This window comes from Vigna unguiculata, chromosome 4 (assembly GCF_037176805.1).
Source record: "Vigna unguiculata cultivar grain cowpea cultivar isolate G323 ecotype 2 chromosome 4, ASM3717680v1, whole genome shotgun sequence".
Lineage (NCBI taxonomy): Eukaryota > Viridiplantae > Streptophyta > Magnoliopsida > Fabales > Fabaceae > Vigna > Vigna unguiculata.
The window spans coordinates 12,886,578-12,906,233 of record NC_140795.1 but is presented as its reverse complement, the minus strand read 5'-3'; the positions used below and the strand labels follow the sequence as shown (position 1 = coordinate 12,906,233).

General features: G+C 33.1%; 2 protein-coding genes across 2 annotated transcripts; one reads left to right on the top strand and one right to left on the bottom strand.

Annotated features, from left to right (window-relative positions):
* The first annotated feature begins 3,734 nt into the window (after positions 1 to 3,734).
* LOC114182380 (mavicyanin-like) lies at positions 3,735 to 4,665 on the top strand. Its single transcript, XM_028069252.2, has 2 exons — positions 3,735 to 3,961; positions 4,099 to 4,665. The coding sequence occupies exons 1-2, from the start codon at positions 3,799 to 3,801 to the stop codon at positions 4,488 to 4,490; spliced, it is 555 nt and encodes a 184-aa protein (XP_027925053.1). The 5' UTR covers positions 3,735 to 3,798; the 3' UTR covers positions 4,491 to 4,665.
* Positions 4,666 to 14,844: 10,179 nt separating this feature from the next.
* LOC114182367 (chloride channel protein CLC-b-like) lies at positions 14,845 to 19,337 on the bottom strand. The gene is made up of 6 exons (XM_028069238.2): positions 18,878 to 19,337; positions 18,586 to 18,786; positions 18,229 to 18,406; positions 17,077 to 17,609; positions 15,677 to 16,826; positions 14,845 to 15,202 (listed from the first exon to the last, which is right to left on the bottom strand). The coding sequence occupies exons 1-6, from the start codon at positions 19,066 to 19,068 to the stop codon at positions 15,107 to 15,109; spliced, it is 2,349 nt and encodes a 782-aa protein (XP_027925039.1). The 5' UTR covers positions 19,069 to 19,337; the 3' UTR covers positions 14,845 to 15,106.
* Between the last annotated feature and the right edge of the window lie 319 nt (positions 19,338 to 19,656).

Here is a 19,656-nt window from a genome sequence, read left to right as displayed (position 1 = left end):
TACTATATCATTTTAATAGCATTTTGGTTTATTATTTTATGTTTTCAACTGTTGCTTCTGAGTCTTCATTCAGTAATGATGGTCGGATTCTTATCCCACATCGTAGTAGATTACTTTCAGATGCTGTGGAGGCATTGATGTGTCTCTAAGACTGGTTATGGACCAACATGAAAGATAATGAAATTAACACTTTTACTTAGATATTTTAATTAAGTGGTTGTTAGAAAATTTTAATGAACTTCTTATGTTTTTAGGCTCTTCTATATTAAAATTGGACAACATAAAACTTTATACAATGTTGCAAGATGTGGACATTGATGAAGTTAGTAATTTCTTTAATATTTTATTCAAAAATAAACTACAATATAAATTTTTAGAGATTTTTTATTTGTTTGTTTTTTTAGAAATCAATCGGAGAAAGTGAGTTTGTTGATCCAAGCACTAATTAAAAAATTTCTATTGTGTTGAACTCATTTTATATTTACTTTTATAATTATTTGGACCTGTATGAACTTGAGTTTATTTGAACTTTATTTAAAATTTATGATAGTGTATATTTTATTTTATTTATTTGAATTTATGGTTAAATATTTGTTTTTCTAAATATTTTTGTAAATACCCACGAGTACCCGTGGATACCCGTAGATATGAAAAAAATAGGCGGATACCCGCATAACGGATACCCGACAGATATGGGTACAGGTAGGGGCAAATATTTATCCAGTGGGTAGGGTACGTGGGAGCTACTACCCGTATCCTACCCGTCCCGTTGACATCCCTAATGGTACCACTCTGGTAGGGAGTGTCAATTTGGTACCTGCTCTTAAAAAATGACAATTGTATCCCAACTTTTGAAAAGTGCCTCAATTATGTCCTTTTTCAGGAAAAATTATTAATGCCATTACCAGTGCCTCGTTTGAAGCTCTAGTTTTTTTTTTTTTTTTTCAAAAGTTAGGACGCAATTGACATTTTTTAAGGATAGATACCAAATTAACACACCCTACCAAAATAGATACTATCCAAGTAATTAAATCTAAATTTTTATAATATATTGAGTACTTAGAAAACTTATTTTTTATTTGAATCTTTATTGTCCATTTTTTTTGTTAATTAAGTAATGTGAGTGTTGACTACGATTTTTATCTCTTTTTGTTGCCTTGTTTAGTTGCCACTAATGCATATTTTTATCATTTTATTCTTTTATAATTTTATAACTTTATGATCTTATAACTTTAATCTTATAATTTTATATTCTATAACTTTATAATCTTATAATTTTATTATTTTTAAGTTTTGTAAGTATAAAAATTTATAATTTTATTGTTCATGTGTGCAAATATGGAAAGAGTAAACAACGTTTTATCTATACTCTTCGATCTCTTGACCGCAATGTCTTTGAACAAAAACATTAACAAAAAAATTCTCAACTAAAATTTAATAAAAATTCAATTAGAAATTTCTAAATTTATTATTAACTTAAAACATAATTAATTTAATTTAATATAAATCTTTAAGTATTACTATCAAATTCAAATTCAAATTATTCATATGAATTCTGCAAAGATAAGTTAAAAAAAAATTCAAATCATTTAACCAAAAAAGTCATTTTCATGTTTTTCGACTTTTTGTGAGTTGTCTTAAAAAAAATTATTAGATGGTTCATCTGTCCATCCATACAAAAGGTTCCTTCTAGAATTATTATTATATTTTGAAAATTACTTATATATTAGGCAATGTGAATAAGTATGTTAAATTTACAACTTTATCCCTACACATTTTTTTAAGTTAATATTTTTACCAACCAAGATATAAATAATGACAGAAATTATTCTTTTATAGTATTTGACTATATTATTGGTACAAATTTTGAATTCATAACGCGAAACAATTTTTTAGGTGTAAGTATTTTTATTTCTTAAAACATTTGTTGGGTTTGTTTCATATGCAAGTTTTATTGGTTTACTTTCTACTTTTATTAAACGTAACGTGGTTCAGTCTCTGCTATGTGTAAGGAACTCAACATATATTTTTGTTAAAATGTGACGCTAATTATAAAATTTTGAGAGGAAAGACAACTAATATTGTAAAATATATTGAGAGTCTAAAAATTTTTATTTTATTTTATTAATATGTAAAAAAAATGATTGGGTCAGTGGCTCTTACAATATTACGATAAATCCCTGACTTATGAAAAAAAAATTGATGATAAGTAAAAAATAATAATATTCTCCTATTTTCATATTAACCCCTTTACTAAACAGGTTCTAAATTAGGGCTTTTAATGTTTACCTTTTATTTTTAACTAAAACATTGTCTTGTATATAATTAATTTGGTTTTCAATATTCTCAATGATTAATGTAGCAGACAGTGAAGATAATTGTTTTATATTTTCAATATTTCTTGCTCAAGACAAAACTTTAAAATCTGGAAATATTTTTATAATTAAAATAAAAATAAAACATCTTTAATGTTTAGACCTATCCGTTCCTAAACTTTCAAATTGAATTTTGGAAAGAAGATTCACATTCTAAAAATAATAGATCTATTTTTTTATTTAATATAATTTATTTTTTCTTTCTTTGTTGGGTCATCATTTATCACCTGCTTAACAATTGAGCATAGCCATCCTTAAACATGTAACATGGCAACTTTGTTTAAAAGTCAAGCTTTATCATCTTTTACCAACCCTACAATGCTTGGTGGTTAATCCAATGGCTGAAACAGAAGATTGATACTTCACAAATAATGCACCATTGTTTTACCCTTTAATCAAAGAGATGACAAAGCTATATTCACCCACCCATTAGATTGAAACATATTTTTTTATATTTACCAACTATGAAATACCAACTTCATATAATTTTTCTTAGTTTTAAAGTTTTCTTACAATTAACCACCTTTAAAATAAAATTCTAAAAACCATGTCCCTTAATAGTTAAAAATAAAACTTATGATATTTATAATTTAAGTTTCTTTTCTATTTTTAAACATGTTCTTTATTGGTTAAAAGTCTTATAACATTTATATAAAATTGAAGTTGTTTTTTCTTTCTACCCTTTTAGAGTTTTGACAATAATAATATCTAGATAATACATCACTAAAATTAACTTAATAGTAATTTACTATATTTTTTAAATTGAGAACAAAATTCCAGATAATTAAAAACTAAGATTAAAATGTGTAAAATTCAAGGATTAAAATGTTGAAAAGTTAAGTAAAGGAATGGAATTGTGGGAAAATGTAGATGTCAGAAAATATCATACATCTCATGATCTTAGTTCTATCGATGAAGATATAATACATTTTATTTTCTTGTATTATTATCAAATATTCATGTATTATGATAATATATTAAGTTTTATGTTTTTTTTATATTATGGGATATTGTATTTTATATATTGAACAAGTTTTCAATAGATCAATATGAAAATTATATTTTAATTGTTTTTCATCAAACATTTATAAGAACGAAAAAATAAAACTTAATATATCATCATCATAATACATGAATATTTGATAATAATACAAGAGAATAAAATATATGATATCTCTATCAGTAAAATTAAAATCAAGAAATATATAATATCTCTAACAGTTGAGGACAAAATTACAATTTGATGAAATATAAGAAATAAAACTAAAACTAATCCTATATTTTAACAACAACAAAAAACATATTGGGGTACTGAGATCTGAGTATAAATAAGAATGCGTCATAGTAATGTTTGAAGAAAACCCTTTTAGTCTCCAGAAAGTGGTAGTAAGAGAAGTGTGAAAAAGAAAGAAAGAAGCTAAGAATGGGGCACAAGAACACAATTTTGTTGGCACTGCTTGCTACCATGGTTGCAAAGGAGGTCTTTGCAGCACAACATGTTGTTGGTGGAAACCAAGGTTGGGATCAATCCACAGACTTTAAGTCATGGACTTCAGGCCAAACATTCAAGATTGGAGATAAACTTGGTATGTTTCTTTTGCATTATACTAGAGTTAATAAGACAATAATAATAATTTATTTATTTATTTATATTCTGTAATTATTTTTAAAACCTAGTCTAAAAGTTATAATTAATGTCTTATTATTTAACATCTTTGTGCAGTTTTCAAGTACAGTTCTTTGCACAGTGTGGTTGAGCTAGGCAACGAGAGTGCCTACAAGAGTTGTGATATCAGCAATCCAATCCAATCTTTGAGTACCGGCAATGATGTTGTGAAATTGGAGAAACCAGGTACGAGGTACTTCACTTGTGGTACCTTGGGTCACTGTAGTCAAGGGATGAAGCTCAAAATTACCATACTTAAAGGGAATGCTCCTTCTCCTTCATCATCACCATCTTCATCACCATCATCATCTCCCTCATCATCACCATCATTGACTTCACCATCTTCTTCTCCTGCTATTACTACTGATGCATCTTCAGCCTCACAATGCTTCACCTCTTTTATGTTCATTCTTGCATTATCTCTCACTCTAATTCTTTCCTTGTTTTAATTCATAAAATAAGTATCACACTTTTGGATGGAAATTTTAATTCAACTCCTTCTATTCTCCTAATTTGAATCAAATTAGTCCCTTGTTGAAACATGAAAGGGACATGCATGCGCCTTGTATGTGGTATTAAAAGTACACAATATATATAAATAATAATTTTCCTTGTCTCTTGTAATCACTTTTCTTAATTTTGTACAATTTCTTTTCACAATGGAGAAATGCTACTATCCACGTATGGTTAAGGAGTCAGAAGAAAATGAAGTTTTAAAGAAGAATATTATAGTAGAAAATTAGAAATTTCTTCTATCTTCTTGATCTTATAAAAGTTTTATACGTGTATATGTTTCTTTATATTCTTAGGACTTTTAAAATTATAAATGTCGTAACCGAAATCATAATGGAACAACCAATAAAAAGAGATAAAGTTTGAAATCATCATAATTTATACTTAAAAACTATAGAAAAATATAAAGAGAAAGGCTTATTTGCAAAACCTAAAGTTTGAATCTAGAAATCAGTTAGAAGTTAGAAGTAGGAAATGTGTTAACATCCAATATCCGGTCCTAAGACCATGTCTTTAATTAAATATTAAAAAATATGTGATTTTTTTGCTAAATGTATATTTTCCCAAAATATAATAATAAAAGACAAAAAGAATCATAAATATTTCTTTTTTTAAATTTTAGACCCGACAAAAATTGAAATTTATATCTATATATTTACATTTTCTATTCATAATAAAAAAAAATCAGGACTTAAGTAATTCTAGAAAATTATTTAAAAGTGATTTTGGAAATTTTTTTTTTTTAAATTTAATCCAAAAATTACCGCTCCTGTATTTCCTTTTACGATAAAAAAAATTACGGATCATGTAATTCTTTAAAAATGGTTTGAGTATCCGTTTAAGTTTTTTTATTTTTGATTATATATATATATATATATATATATATATATATATTGTATCTTTTAGATTATTTAAAGAGGGTGTCAAGCACCAAAAGTAAAAAAACAAAAATACTATCTTTCATTTTGAATTTTTTTATATTTTTTATTTTTAATAAAAATGGTATATGTGAAAAAGTGGAGTATCAAAAAGTAAATGGGTGTAATTATTAAAAGCTTAAAATAAGTGTTAGAAAACGAAATAAAGGTCCGAGACTTAAAAAAATTGAAAAAAACTAAAAATAGATGTGTGTAAAATGTTGAGCTGTAATTAGAAAAATGGGCAAAAATGGAATACCAAGTGTAGAGGTACAACGTGTAAGTGTATAGGTGCAGGAAGTAAATCAACCCCCTAAAAAACATTACATATGGATGCAAGATAGTAAAACAAGGGGTGCAATAAGCGAATAATGTGAGGTGTGTATGATGAATGTAAAGGTGCAACAAGTATGAGATGCCTAAAAATAAAGCAAAACACGGGATTGATGAGATCCTAATATCTTCCTCTGCTCCTCTTTCTCCCCCACTCGCTCGCTTATTGTTGCTGTCACTCTTCCACCACAATTGTAGTTCAACCTTCCTCTTCTTCCTCCCCTACTCCATCGGTGTTTTTCTTTTTCGGATTAGAAGCGGTGATGGAGAATGGTGAAAAATGGACATGAAGATGAAGGGGTGTTGGGGAGCAGATGGAGTGAAAAATGTAACGACTCAAAATTTAAATCACAATATTTTTGATATATTAACACTATTTTTATACATTACTTTTTATGTATATTATATCTAAGTATAAATTAAAAATTTGTAGATATATAAATATAGAAATTATGAATATTTAAGATATTATGTTTATAATTAAAATAATATACTTCAATTAATAAAATAAGTTATATTTTTATGTATAAATTACAATAAAATAATGTTTTCTAGTTATAATATATATATATATATATATATTAAGAAGAGACACTATTTCAATTTGATTGAATGCAGTAGGAACCTGCACCACAATTTCTACTTCACGTGCATGCATCAATAATAGGAAGACATGATAAGATGACAATTAATGTCATGTTAATGCAATACATGATAGAAAAAAAATCTAGAAAGCCTAATCCTTAACTAACAAGACTAACTAGGGAAACAGAAACAAGAAGAAAAAATACAATGCATTCTAACTAAATGCAATGATTACAAATAGAGGTTAATAAAAAGGAGGAGGAGAACAGAGACTGTAAGGAAAAAAAAAAGTCTGTGCGAGTGTGAAAACAGAAAAAGGAGATTGACGGTGAAAAAATAAAAAAGGCAAAAACGTTGACGAAGCTATATTTACAAAGTAGCAACAAAATTTTGGGATATATCTTTTACAATAACTAAGACAAGGAAAAAAGACATTTATCACCTTATTCTCTTATTTTTATTATCTTTTCATTTATTCATAATTATATTTATTTTTATATTTACCTGAAGTGAGGTGTCTCTAACCTCATTTTAAGTTATATTTTAGTTCTCATTGTTATTTATTTATTTATATTAATCTCCAGTTATGTACTAGTTTTAATTGTTTAATTATATTTACTTTCATATATTTATTTATATTTATCTCGAGTCACGTATTGGTCCTCTTTATTTATTTTACTTATTTTTAGCTATGCATTAATCATATTTATTTATTTATTTATACAATTATATGGTTTAATATCAAAATAAAATTTATGATAAATAAAGATTTGCTTATTGTAGTTGGAGGTATGACCTTAGAGATATAAATGAGTGGATATTACTCAAGATGAGATGTTCTTAGGTTACCTTGTTGGCCAGGCGTAGCTACAGAGATTAATGCAGTCAATTATGTTTCTCCTAGAAGTTGGTTAGCTACTTCTCATTTTGTTCTAGGATTCTTTCTATTTGTAGGCCATTTATGGCACGCGGGAAGAGCTCGCGCAGCTGCCGCAGGATTTGAAAAAGGAATTGATCGCGATTTTGAACCTGTTCTTTCCATGACTCCTCTTAATTGAGACGTGAGATCTAATGAAGTAGAAATCCCTTTTTTTTACTATAAATATTTGGTTGAGTAGAGCGAGTCGTAAAGAAGAATTTATTTTCCTATTTTCTTAGTTTCTATCGAATCTTTTTTTCGGACTGGGCTATATATCCTCAACATCCCGAAAAAAAGATTCGAGACTAATTTATCCTAACTAGTCCTTACAAAATTAATCAAAATCTTTATAAAATATGATAAAAATCCAGTTTCATGAATTTGAAAGAGTTTTCATTTTATTTTATTTTATTGATATATGTTATATTTTTATGTGATATCGGAATCATTTTTCTATTTTATGATTGTATACAAAAAAATATATTATAATCTCATCGTAGATGACTGTCTCTAGTATGCCGGACCCATTCCTTGTCGATATAGTAATAGTATTTTCGAGAAATTCATGGTAAACCAATGGAGTAAATAATTCGGTAATATTTCAAGGGACTAAAAATTCTACTATTACATTCCTAAGTTCTCCAAATACACCGGGTTATCTTGGAAGGGCATATTGGAGTCACTTTTTATTTACCCCTGATAGTCCAAGTGAATCCTATCCATAACATTTTTCCTCCACATGTTTAAAGGTTAACATACAAGGAAGAAACTGTATATAAATAATATTTTTCCTCTCCTAGTGTAGAAAATATAATATGTACCAAATGATGTAAATTTAATATGTATATAGTACTGTAAAATATATAAATATATGTATATGTGAATATTTTAAGTATTTTATATGTTATTGTAAAATTATGTGTTAAAATTTTTATTTTATAAGTATAATGTAGAAAATAATAGTAACAAAGAAAAAAATAAATAAAAAAAATGTGGTCGTCACAAAAAACCCTACCTCTGTTCTCATTTCTTCTCTACGTCGGCGTTTTTAAGTAATTGGTCTGGGAATGTTGAACCATTAGGAGAGGAAGATGATGTTGGTTATGATGGTTTTAAGATGAAGGATAATGGGAGTGCAATGCCTCTTCTTTCCCTGTTAAAAACAGAAAATATTTTCTAACTAATCCACCTTTTTAGGAAGGGTGTGAAAAGAAAAGACATGGGAGTGTGGATAACACAAATAACACATTGGGTTGCTAGCGCATTAAAAAGAGGAAAGGATATGAAAGATAAAAAAAAAAAATTCAAGGTATGCTTATAAAAAGGTTGAAGAGAAGATTAAATTGAAAAGATTCCAAATCAAGCATGTGTTGCTAAAGCAAGCAAGAAAAGAAAGAAAATAATAAGAGTCTTGGCGAAAGACATGTGAAGGCTTGAAGAATTACCTTGAAGAATATACATTTCATATAAAAAACAATCAAGGAGATGCTAAAGAACATATTCAAATCCTCAATGACGATCAATTAAGCACTTGTATAAAGGATGAAAGGTTGAACAAGAAAATGATGAACAACATATACAATTGTCGAACCTAGAAGAACCAAATCTATAAAAAAGTGAATTGAGATAAGTATATGTGAGTTGTGTGCTTAACTTTTCTAATATTCTTCACAAAGTGAAGGTCTATCCTATGTGTTTTAATTGTACTCTCTCAATTTGAGAGTGTTCTCTTTATTTCATTTGAGAGTTCTTAATCTTAAAAGGAGATTAAGAATGTTATACCTAGAGTATCGTTATTCGTTTGAGAGGCTGATACTTGTGATACCTAGAGAAATTGATATTTCTAGTGTCTGAAGAGATCAAACTCGTGCTGTGATTAAATTGGAATATTTGATTAGTGAATTAGTATAAACTAGACATAACCCTTGTGTTGAGGGCAATTAGTATAAATTTGGTCTCCTTTCTATCTTTTACATTTATAATTTATTGTTGTATATATGTACACAAATATTTAAATTTTCTATAGACTATATTCATCTCTTTCTAGAGCCACTTTTCACCAATAAAGAATTCATCATTTGACATTAAGAGTTTGGGTTTATGATTTTCTAGAGACAAATTCTCAATGCTTCTTTCTTGTCTATTATTTTGTCTTGTTCCTTAATAGTGTGTTTGGATGAGACAATTCAAGAGGGTGATTCATTTATTTGGAGAATTTAAAATTCTTTGTAATAAAATGCTTTGTTTGGATAGAGAAATTAAAAATCATTTAAAATGCATGCATTCTTTTGAAGTATTTCAATTTACTAAATTAGAAGAAATTCAAATACCCTAACCTTGTGTTTGGATGTAACATTTCAACAAGCTTAGAAATTGAAATGCTTTGTATTTGAATTGCTTGTAATTAAATTCCATTCATTTTTTAAATAACTTGTTTGGATAAGGAAATTAAAATACCTTACATTTCAATTTCTTGTTTGGAAAAAAAATTGAATTTATTGTGAGATAACATTTAATTTTAACAATATTTATTTTACGCTTAATTATGTTTTGAGTTCATGATAAATTTGGAAACATGCTCGACAACCTAGATGGGTCGGGCAGACCCAACTATGCAACCAGATTGGTTAGACCCGATGACCCACACGAGCTGAATCGACTGGGAAGCCCAAACAGGCTAGGTGGCCCGATGATCTAGAGGCCTGACGGCCCATACTGCACGATTGTGCCGTCAAGTTCGTCAATATGGCCCGGTCCAACCCGTCTAGGTCATTAGCCCAATGCTCCAAACGGATCCGACGAACCGAACGGGCCCTATGACCTGGACGGGCCCGACGAGCTGAACGAGCCTGACAATCCAGACAGGGCCGAATACCCAGACGGGTTCGACGACCTGGACGGGCCCGTATACCCAGACGAACTCGAAGACCCGGACGGGTCCGGTGACTAGGATGGGCCTGACGACTTAGACACGTCCGACGACCCGGATAGGCCCGACGACCTAGACGGGCCCAAAACTTGAACGAGCCCGACAACTAGTATGGGCCCTTTCAAACCATCGGGTTCGTCCGTATAGTCTGGCTTGTACAAGTCGTCAGGCCCGTCTGGATCATCGGGACCATCTGGGTCATCGGGCCCATCCGGGTCGTCGGGCCCGTCCAAGTCGCCGGGCCTGTCCAGGTCGTCAGACGTGTCCAAGTCGTCGAGCCCATTCGAGTCATCGGGCCCGACTGGGTCCTCGTGTCCATCCTAGTTGTCGGACCCGTCCGGGTCTTCTGGCCCGTTTGGTTGTACGGGCCCAATGATTTGGAAGGGCTCGTTCGGGTCGTCGAGGTCGTTTGGGTCGTCGGGCCCGTCCGAGTCATTGGGTCATCGGGCCCGTTCGAGTCATCTGGTCCGTCTAGATCGTCGGGCCTGTTTGGGTAGTCAAACATGTTTGGGTCATCGAGCATGTTTGGGTCATCAAGCCCATCCAGTTCGTCAGGCCCGTCCTGGTCGTCGGGCACGTCTGGGTCGTTAGACACGTCCGGGTCGTCGGGCCTGTCCGGGTCGTCGGGCACGTTCGTGTCGTCGGATCCATCCGGGTCGTTGGGCACGTCCGGGTTTTCGTGCCCGTCCAGATCGTCTAGAATGTGAGGTTGAGTGAAAAGAATTTTAAATTCCACCTATTTTAAGGGTATTTGAATTTCTACTAATTTAGCTAATTGAAATCCTTCAAAAAAATGCTTGCATTTGAAATGTTTTTTAATTTCTCTATCCAAACAAAACATTTCATTACAAAGAAATCTAAATTCTTCAAAAAAATGAATTGCTTCATTAAAATACTCTATCCAAACACACCCTAAAAAAAAGGTGAAATTTGAAATTCTTTTCACTAAACCCCAAATGGACCAGGCAAACCCGACAACCATGATAGGCTGGGCTGGCCAGACAATCCAAACGAACCAAACCAACTTGACGACACAAACAGGTTGAGCAAGCCCAACAACCTAGACAGATCGGGCGGGCCCAACGATCCAAACGGACCAGGATGACCTAATGACACATATAGGTCGGGCGAGTTTGACAACTCAAACAGGCCGATCAAGCCTAATAATCCACATCGCCCGGGTGGGCCCGATGACCAAGATGTGTCAAGTTGGCTCAACGACCCAGACAAACCAGGCTGGCCTGACGACATCAACGGGTCGGGCGGGCCCGATGACCCAAACGGGACTAACGACATAGACAAGTCGGGTGGGCTCAAAGATAGAGACGGGCCAAACCGACCTGACAACCAAAATGGGTCAACGGGTCCGATGACCCACACGAGTTTGGCGAGCCAGATGACCTAGAGGTGTCAAGTGGGTTTGACAACCCAAACGTGTCGAGCAGGCCCAACGACCATACCGACCCGTTGACCTTACAAGCCTGACCGACCTGATGATCTAGTTAGGCCTGACCGGCCCAATGACCTAGACGAGCTCGACCGGTCTGACGATCCAGGCGATACTGACCGGCTCGACGACCTTGCCAGGTTGGGCCGACCCATCAACACAAGCTTGTAGGGTGTGCCCGATGATACAAACGGGCTTGACAACGGGTAGGACGAGCGCGACGACCTAAAGCCCACGACCTAGTTGGGTTGGGTTAGGTCGACGAACTTGACGGGCATGACTGGCCCGTATGAGCCGTCAGATTGATCAGGCTTGTCTGGATCGTCGAGCCGACCCAACCTAGCCCATTTGGATTTCTCGACCCGGCTGAATCGTTGGGTCGGTCCTACCCATTTGGGTCGCTGAGCCCGTTTCCAAATTTATCATGAACTCAAAACATAATTAAGCCTAAAATAAATATTGTTAAAATGAAATTTTATCTCACAAAAAAATCAATTATTTTATCCAAACAAGAAATTGAAATGTATGGTATTTTAATTTCTTTATCCAAACAATTTATTTAGAAAATGAAAGAAATTTAATTGCAAGCAATTTAAATACAATGCATTTCAATTTCTCAGCATTGTTAAAATGTTTCATCCAAACCCAATGTAATTGTTTTGAGTAATCTATTTTGTGTCATTCCTTGTATGTGACATGATTGATTTAACTCATTTGTTTCATTTTCTTGAACAAATGTAATGTTGTTTACCATTTTATAACAAATTTTTTCTCGAGTTTCTTTACTTGTATGATTCGATCATGTGTTTATATAGTTTAGCTTGAATTTTTTAATTTTTCAAATTATTTACCTCAAGTACCTGAAATGGTTGAAATGATGAGATCTCAATAAATTATGTCATGAATCATAGAATATGGAGCCAAAATAAAGTTAACATTGACGAAACTTTTACTTATAACATAGCGATGAATGTTATGAATGACAATGAGGATCAATAAGCAATGATCATTGAAGATTGTCGGCGAAGAAAAGATTGGCCAAAATGAAAATATGCAAAGAAGCATAATTGTATTTGCTTACTAAACGAAAGATTTTTGGACGTATAGTTCGCATACTGAAGTTGTGAAACTTGTTGGGTACATATGGATTTTTGCGCAAAAATCAAATTAAAAATGATAAAATTGTTAGATACAAAGCATAATTGGTTGCTCAAGGTTATTCACAAAACCTTGTATTGATTAATGAAAAAACATGTTCACTAGTATTGGATGCAACAACATTGCAATATTCGATTATCCTAGTTGCACAACAAGGTTTGCATTTACATCTAATGGATGATGTTACAACCTATTCGTATGGTTCTTTTGAGAATCATATTTATATGAAAATCCCTGAAGGATTTTATTTGCCTAACAAGACAAATTCTAAAGAGTATTATTCAATAAAATTGAACATGCTCTTTTATTGATTAAAGCAAGGATGTGTGTGGTATAACCATCTTATTGAGTTCTTATTAAAATAAGGATATGGAAATGATCCTTTTTGTCCTTGTATTTATATGAAAATATTAGAAAATCAATTTTTCATAATTATTGTTTATGTAGATGACATAAACATCGTTGAAACTACTAATGAACTCACAAGGCAATTGAAAGAATTTGAGATGAATGATCTTTGAAGGGCAAAGTCTTGTTTGAAGTTAGAAATTGAGTATTTAAATAAAAGTATTTTTATACATCAAGAGGCTTATATGATTAAGGTGCTTAAAATGTTCTAAATGGACAAGTCATGTCCATTATGCACTTCAATAGTTGTGAGGTCGTTAGATGTTGATAAAGACTCTTCTTAGACCTCAAGAAAATGATGAAGATCTTCTTGGTCTAGAAGCACCATATCTTAGTGTCATAAAAACACTAATGTATCTTGCGAATTATACTCGATCTAATATTGCATTTGCTATAAATTTGTTAAGCAAGATATAGTTCTTCAACTACAAGAAGAAAATGGTTTGGAGTAAAACATATACTTCGTTACTTTAAGGGTACTACGAATATGAGCTTATTCCATCCAAATGATTCAGATTCAGACCAATGGGTTATAGATATGCATGTTATTTTACATATTCTTACAATGTCACAATGGTTGATCACAAACAAGATGTTTGTTCACATGTGGTAGCACAATGGTTTCATGAAGGTATATGAAACAAACCATAGTAGCAACATCGTCTAATCATACAAAATTACGAGGAAAGTTATGAATATGTTTGGTTAAGGTTTATAATTCAACATGTGCAAGAAACTTGTGACTATCCCCGAGAAAGATGGAATCAACAACCATATATGAATACAATAGTGTATTGTTCAATTGAAAAGATGATATAGATATCCAAAAATTCGTTCATCTAAAAATATGACAAGTCTATTTGTAAAGTTTTTGCCAAGAAAAACTTTTGAGCAAATGACTCACAAATTCGGACTCTGTCACCTTAATGATGTAAGTTTACAAGAGGGGGAGAAATAGAATATGTGATGAACAAGATTGTATTAAAGAATACAGAATGTTGTACTCTTTTTACTTCACTAGGTTTTTTATCCCAAAGGGTTTTTCCTAGTAAGGTTTTAACGAGGCACATTCTTTATCAATGGGCACCTCAAGGGGGAGTGTTATGAATTAATGATTATCCATTGATTTGATGCATTTACTCATATGATTCATTACTTTTTATGGTAAATATTTGTATTAACTAAGTTGATTTGTTTTCTTTATGGATTACATATTGTATCTATAAATAGGACTCTTCCTATCAATAATAATACACAAAATGAGTTGCTCCCTATTCTCTATTCTCTATTGTTTCTTCTCTTCTCTATTATCTATTATTCTCTCTATTATTCACTTTATTTCATAACAATTTCAAAATTTAAATAATTTTCTTAGCACTTTTTAATTATATATATTAAAATTAGAAAAAAAGAAAAACGAGGGGTTTGCCTCCGGACCACCAAATAGCTGCGTCTCTAGTAAAGATTGCTTGGTGAAATACTAAAATTTCTAAATCTCAGGAGGGAAAAAGAAAAAGGAAAAGGAAAAAAAAAAGTAAATTAACAAGGGATAAAGAAAAATAGAAAAAAAAAAAAAGGAAAATCTTAGTACCTGTTTCTGAGGTGGAAAAAGAAAAATTACCATTGATATTATCATTAACGTTATTTAACAAGGGAAGACGATATGATCTCATTACCAGATAAAAACCTGTGAGGAAAAAAATAAGAAAAATTGAATATGGTATACATCAATGTTGTATCTTCTTCTCCATGCATGACCCAAATAATGCAAAACTGAGGAAAAGCTTCATGTTGAATAGAGAGAATTGTCCCAATAAAGCTGCTTGTCCATTCATTCATATTTGATAACAAAAGCTTCATTTCCTCTTTGATTTTGACAAGTGAGGAAACACTGTCAGAATGTTGTGTGCCAGAAGATCCTGCCTCGTCAAGATCCCAATCACAGGAGACACCTATGAGGACAACAAATTTAAGGTTAATCTGAGATTACCTTTAAGGTTAAAAATGTTTTATTCTATGTAAAAGGAAGTATAAACTTGTTTGGAAAACAAGGAAAACATTTAACACAATTCCATTTGAGAGACTTCAACTTCATGCACAAATTGTCAGAAATTATGATGACTTCAATTTGGACATATGTTGATAGGAGTCATGAAAACTTCAGTATTATGAAAAAAGTGAGGAACTTCGATGTTTCGAAAAATTTAGTAGTCGGAAAAAAGTGAAGTTATCAGAATGACTCAAGTATTAATGAATTTCTATAGACTTACTCGTGACCAATAATATTTGTTTACTTGCCCGTTTTCGTAGTATCTGGACAACTTATATACTTAAAAAAAAACCCATATTTCATCTTGAAATGCTTTCAAAAGGCTAAATCAAATTCAATGCTAAAATGGAAGTAATTTTGTGCTGAATAAACTCACCCCAGATGCTTGATACTTTGGCACAACAAGCATATGGCGAAGTCCTACTTGTCTGAAGAGAACCATGGCTTTTGCTACTGACATACTCTCGAGCACTGTAAATGGAGTAGTGTTGGTAAGAGGGTGTAGATCAACAAACATCTCCATTTCTTCTTTAGTCACAGCCACATCTTCAATGTTTCCTTCTCTCTCAGCCAGTTCCACCCATGTAAATTTCTCTCTAACTTCCCATTCCTCAGTTCTCCTTTTCTCCTTCAAGAACCACTTCTTCTTGAGCACCTGAATAAGGTGTGCTCTTAGAATGATTCCATGAAGTTCTGTGGCCTCACTGGCCACTCCTGTTGCTGGCACCACTCCACAATCCATGACAGGAAAACCATTATGTGTGGTGTTTCTCAAGGCATCGACTATATTGGCTACTTTTTCCACTCCTCTAAAGCTGATCACTGCTGGCTTCACATCAACAAGCTCTCCCACTGTGAGGTTTCTCATCCATGGCTCAGGGTTTGCATCCATGAAAGGGAGGCCTTTCAAGTGCAGAATGATCTCATAGATGCTTGGGTTGAAGCTGTCTCCAACAGTTTTAGCTATGAGGAGAACAATCATGGTTATTGGTAGCAGAAGAAGGTTGTTGGTGAGTTCAAGGAAGATAACACAAAGGGACACAGTCATTCTCATTGATCCAGCCATAAGTGAGGCTGCACCAAGCACTGCAAACAGCCCTTGATCAATGTTTGTATGAGGTCTCATTAAGATTCCAAGAAGTCTTCCATAACCTGAACCCATGAGAATGATTGGTAGAAAAAGCCCTGATGGCACAGCAATCCCAAAGGTGATTAGTCCCAGTATGCAGTAGAGTGCAAAGAAAATTAGGATGGAGAAGGGTTGGTACTCAAATGGAGTGTTGGTAGAGAATATGTTTCTGACAGCATCATCATTGGTGGTCAGAAGCAGAGTTGCAAGATCATTGTAGTGCCCATTTGGGCAGTTGAATTGTTTGAAGTTTCCAGAACGTCCGTTTGTAGGACACATTTCTGAAAGGGAAGGATCACAAGGGGTGCATTTTGCTAGGAATGGGAGACAGTATTGGCATATTGATGTGAAGAGTGCAACTGAAAGACTGAGGAGGAGCTTGTACATTTTTCCTTTCCTGCAAAAACCAAAAGTAGTTGATTCAGTAACACCAACACCAATTTGGATTTTGGATTTAGAATTTAAGATTTAGATTCAGGATCTAAGGTTTAAAACACTAATCTCCCTGTAACTCAAACCATCAAACTCTCGGTTACAGTTACAGCATTGTTAATTTTATTTACAGCTAATTTGTATTGTTGTGGATTATATAATGTACTATTTGATTAAAACAAGATGACAGATTGAGATTAGGTAAAGTTGCTTACTGATTGATGAGATTGTAGAGACGGAGGACTTTATGCAGAAGGTAGTTGTAAAGGCTTCCCAATACCCCACCAAGGACTCCAATGATAACAACAGGGATAACATCCATTACATTATAATTCACAGTGACATCACTAACATCAAACATGATGAGGCCACCTTCACCAAAAAGGCCACATTTTCCTTTGTGGCAAAGTTCAATGGTGGCCCTAAGCACAACCACAACCACAGCTGTGCTGAAAAAGGTTCTCCAGAGGAGTGCACTTCTCCACCATGTTGCCACCTCCTCAAGAGCAAAGAGAACTCCACCCACTGGTGCCCTGAAAGCTGCACACACCCCTGAAGAAGCACCACAGGTGATGAGATCCCTACGGTCACGATCATTGTTGAAATATCTCAACCACCTCCACTTGATCCTGTAATTGTCAGGGCCACCTTGACCAAGTAATGAAGCAATGCAGCTACCAATGTGTACCAATGGCCCTTCTTTTCCTAAATCTAGGCCTGCAGATACAGCTCCAATGCTTCCAATGATCTACACCAGCAAATGTATTTGTTACACTTTCTCAGTGTTTTGGTTAGTAATGATCATTCATCATAGACAATTCCAAGTGTTAATGTCTGAAATCCATAATGCTCTGCTATTATAAGAAAAAATTCAAGAATTCAGTGGTGACATCAAGGAAAAATTAAATTGTACTCATCTCTTCGTTTTTAAGATTTCATTAGATACTCCTCATTTTGGGACCTATGGACAATTCCGTACTTGTTTTAACTTCTTGTAAATTACACAGACCTCCTTGATTGTTTGAAAAATATCACAACAAGAGTATCCCTTTAAAGGTGTTGTAAATGTAGAAAAAAATGGGAGTATTATGTCCAATCCAAAAAAATCTCAAGAGTCAGTGTAATCCTTTTTCCGATCCCTTAAAAAACATTTGTACTACTTTTGAGATCACACTACAGTAAAAGAGTGCTAATCATGAAAAATTAACGATGACAGAAATCAACTTGAGCCTATTTCCTAACCCTCCAAAACAACTCTAAAAACAAGGAAGACTTGTGTATACATTTTCACATTCTTCTTTGATGTGATTAGTTAATCAGAAGTTAAATGGTTGAGGCAGTGCAATTTTCAACATAAAAAACTTTACCTTAACAAACAATGTTGTGGCACCATACATGTTGGGAGTATCAACCCCATTAAGATAAGCTTTGATTTCTGGTATTCCAGGTCCAGCAGCTGTGGGTGCAAAACACACACACAGAATAGAAGCAACAAATGTCAAAATGAAATTAGCTCCAGTGAAATATAGGAAACCTGTCAGGTACCTGCACCATATATCAGATATTCATATTCATTCACAGTTTGCACACAGTTCATATAACAAAATTCTCACACACATAAAACCTGAAGCTGGATATCTTGCAAACATTTTTCCCTCTCATAGAAGTAAAGAAATTCTGGGATTACAAGAGAGAATAGAAGATGGGGGAAATTGATCTCTTACCTTTCCTTTTGGATAAAGTTGACAACAGCAAGAAGCTTGTACCCTGCAATGTTCTCTATAGCAAGATTGATCAAAGTGGCTATGACACCAGTGAGAAGTCCAACAAGGAATGCAAGAGCCCATTTCCAGAATATGTACTGCAAAACTTGAGTTCTTGATCTGCTCCTCCAATCTTGTTTGAACAGGTCATTCTCATTGATCCTGCACAGAGGGAGGTTCTTCAAAATGAGTACACAAAGTGACATATACACATGAAAATTGAGCATGATGGTGTCTTGTTCTGGTTTCTTACTCATAATCCAAGCTTTCTATGTAGGAAACTTTTGCTCCAACAAGAGCAAGTGGATTGGAAGACAATGTCCTGTTCCTCTTTAGCAGAGGCTCATTCAGTGGATTGCTTTCTGGATCTCTTTCTTCAACCTCTTCCACCATGGTGTCATTCATTGATGTGCTTTCTTTCTGCACACCAGATTCCTTACTCATTGGAACAAATCACCAAACAGTTGAGGCACACAAACTGATCAATATCTGGAGTTGACACCCTTACGAAAAGAAGTTTTGGATTGGAACAAAGTGCTTCAACAAACCTATATATGAAAAAGCAATTCAAAGCATTGCTCATTTCCTTTTAAATTATGACACATGTTATGCAAGATTGACAAAGTAAAACTGGTGGACCCATCATTAGATGAGGTTCTTGTTATCGGTGTGATCAGTGTTTATGATTATCTTTCGGCTTTTAAACTCATTAAGCTAAAGATCTTACAAGGAAAACTTGCAAATTTAACTTTGATAATTGTTGGAGTAATTGTTACTAAATGGGTATAAATAAATTGTTCTTAAATGTTTGGAATGGAAATCGTGGCTGTTATCGCTCTGTGTTTTTTCAATGTCTATTTTAAGTCTTTGTCTCACCAATAATTTATTGTACAATGAGAACATGACATGTTTTTATAATATGGTTTTCTATTTATTTCGGACCACTTGCCATGAGTTAAAGCCACATGCAAGGCATGAATTTAAGGTATGATTGAGGCTAATATTCAGCTACCTAAACAAATTTCCACAAGT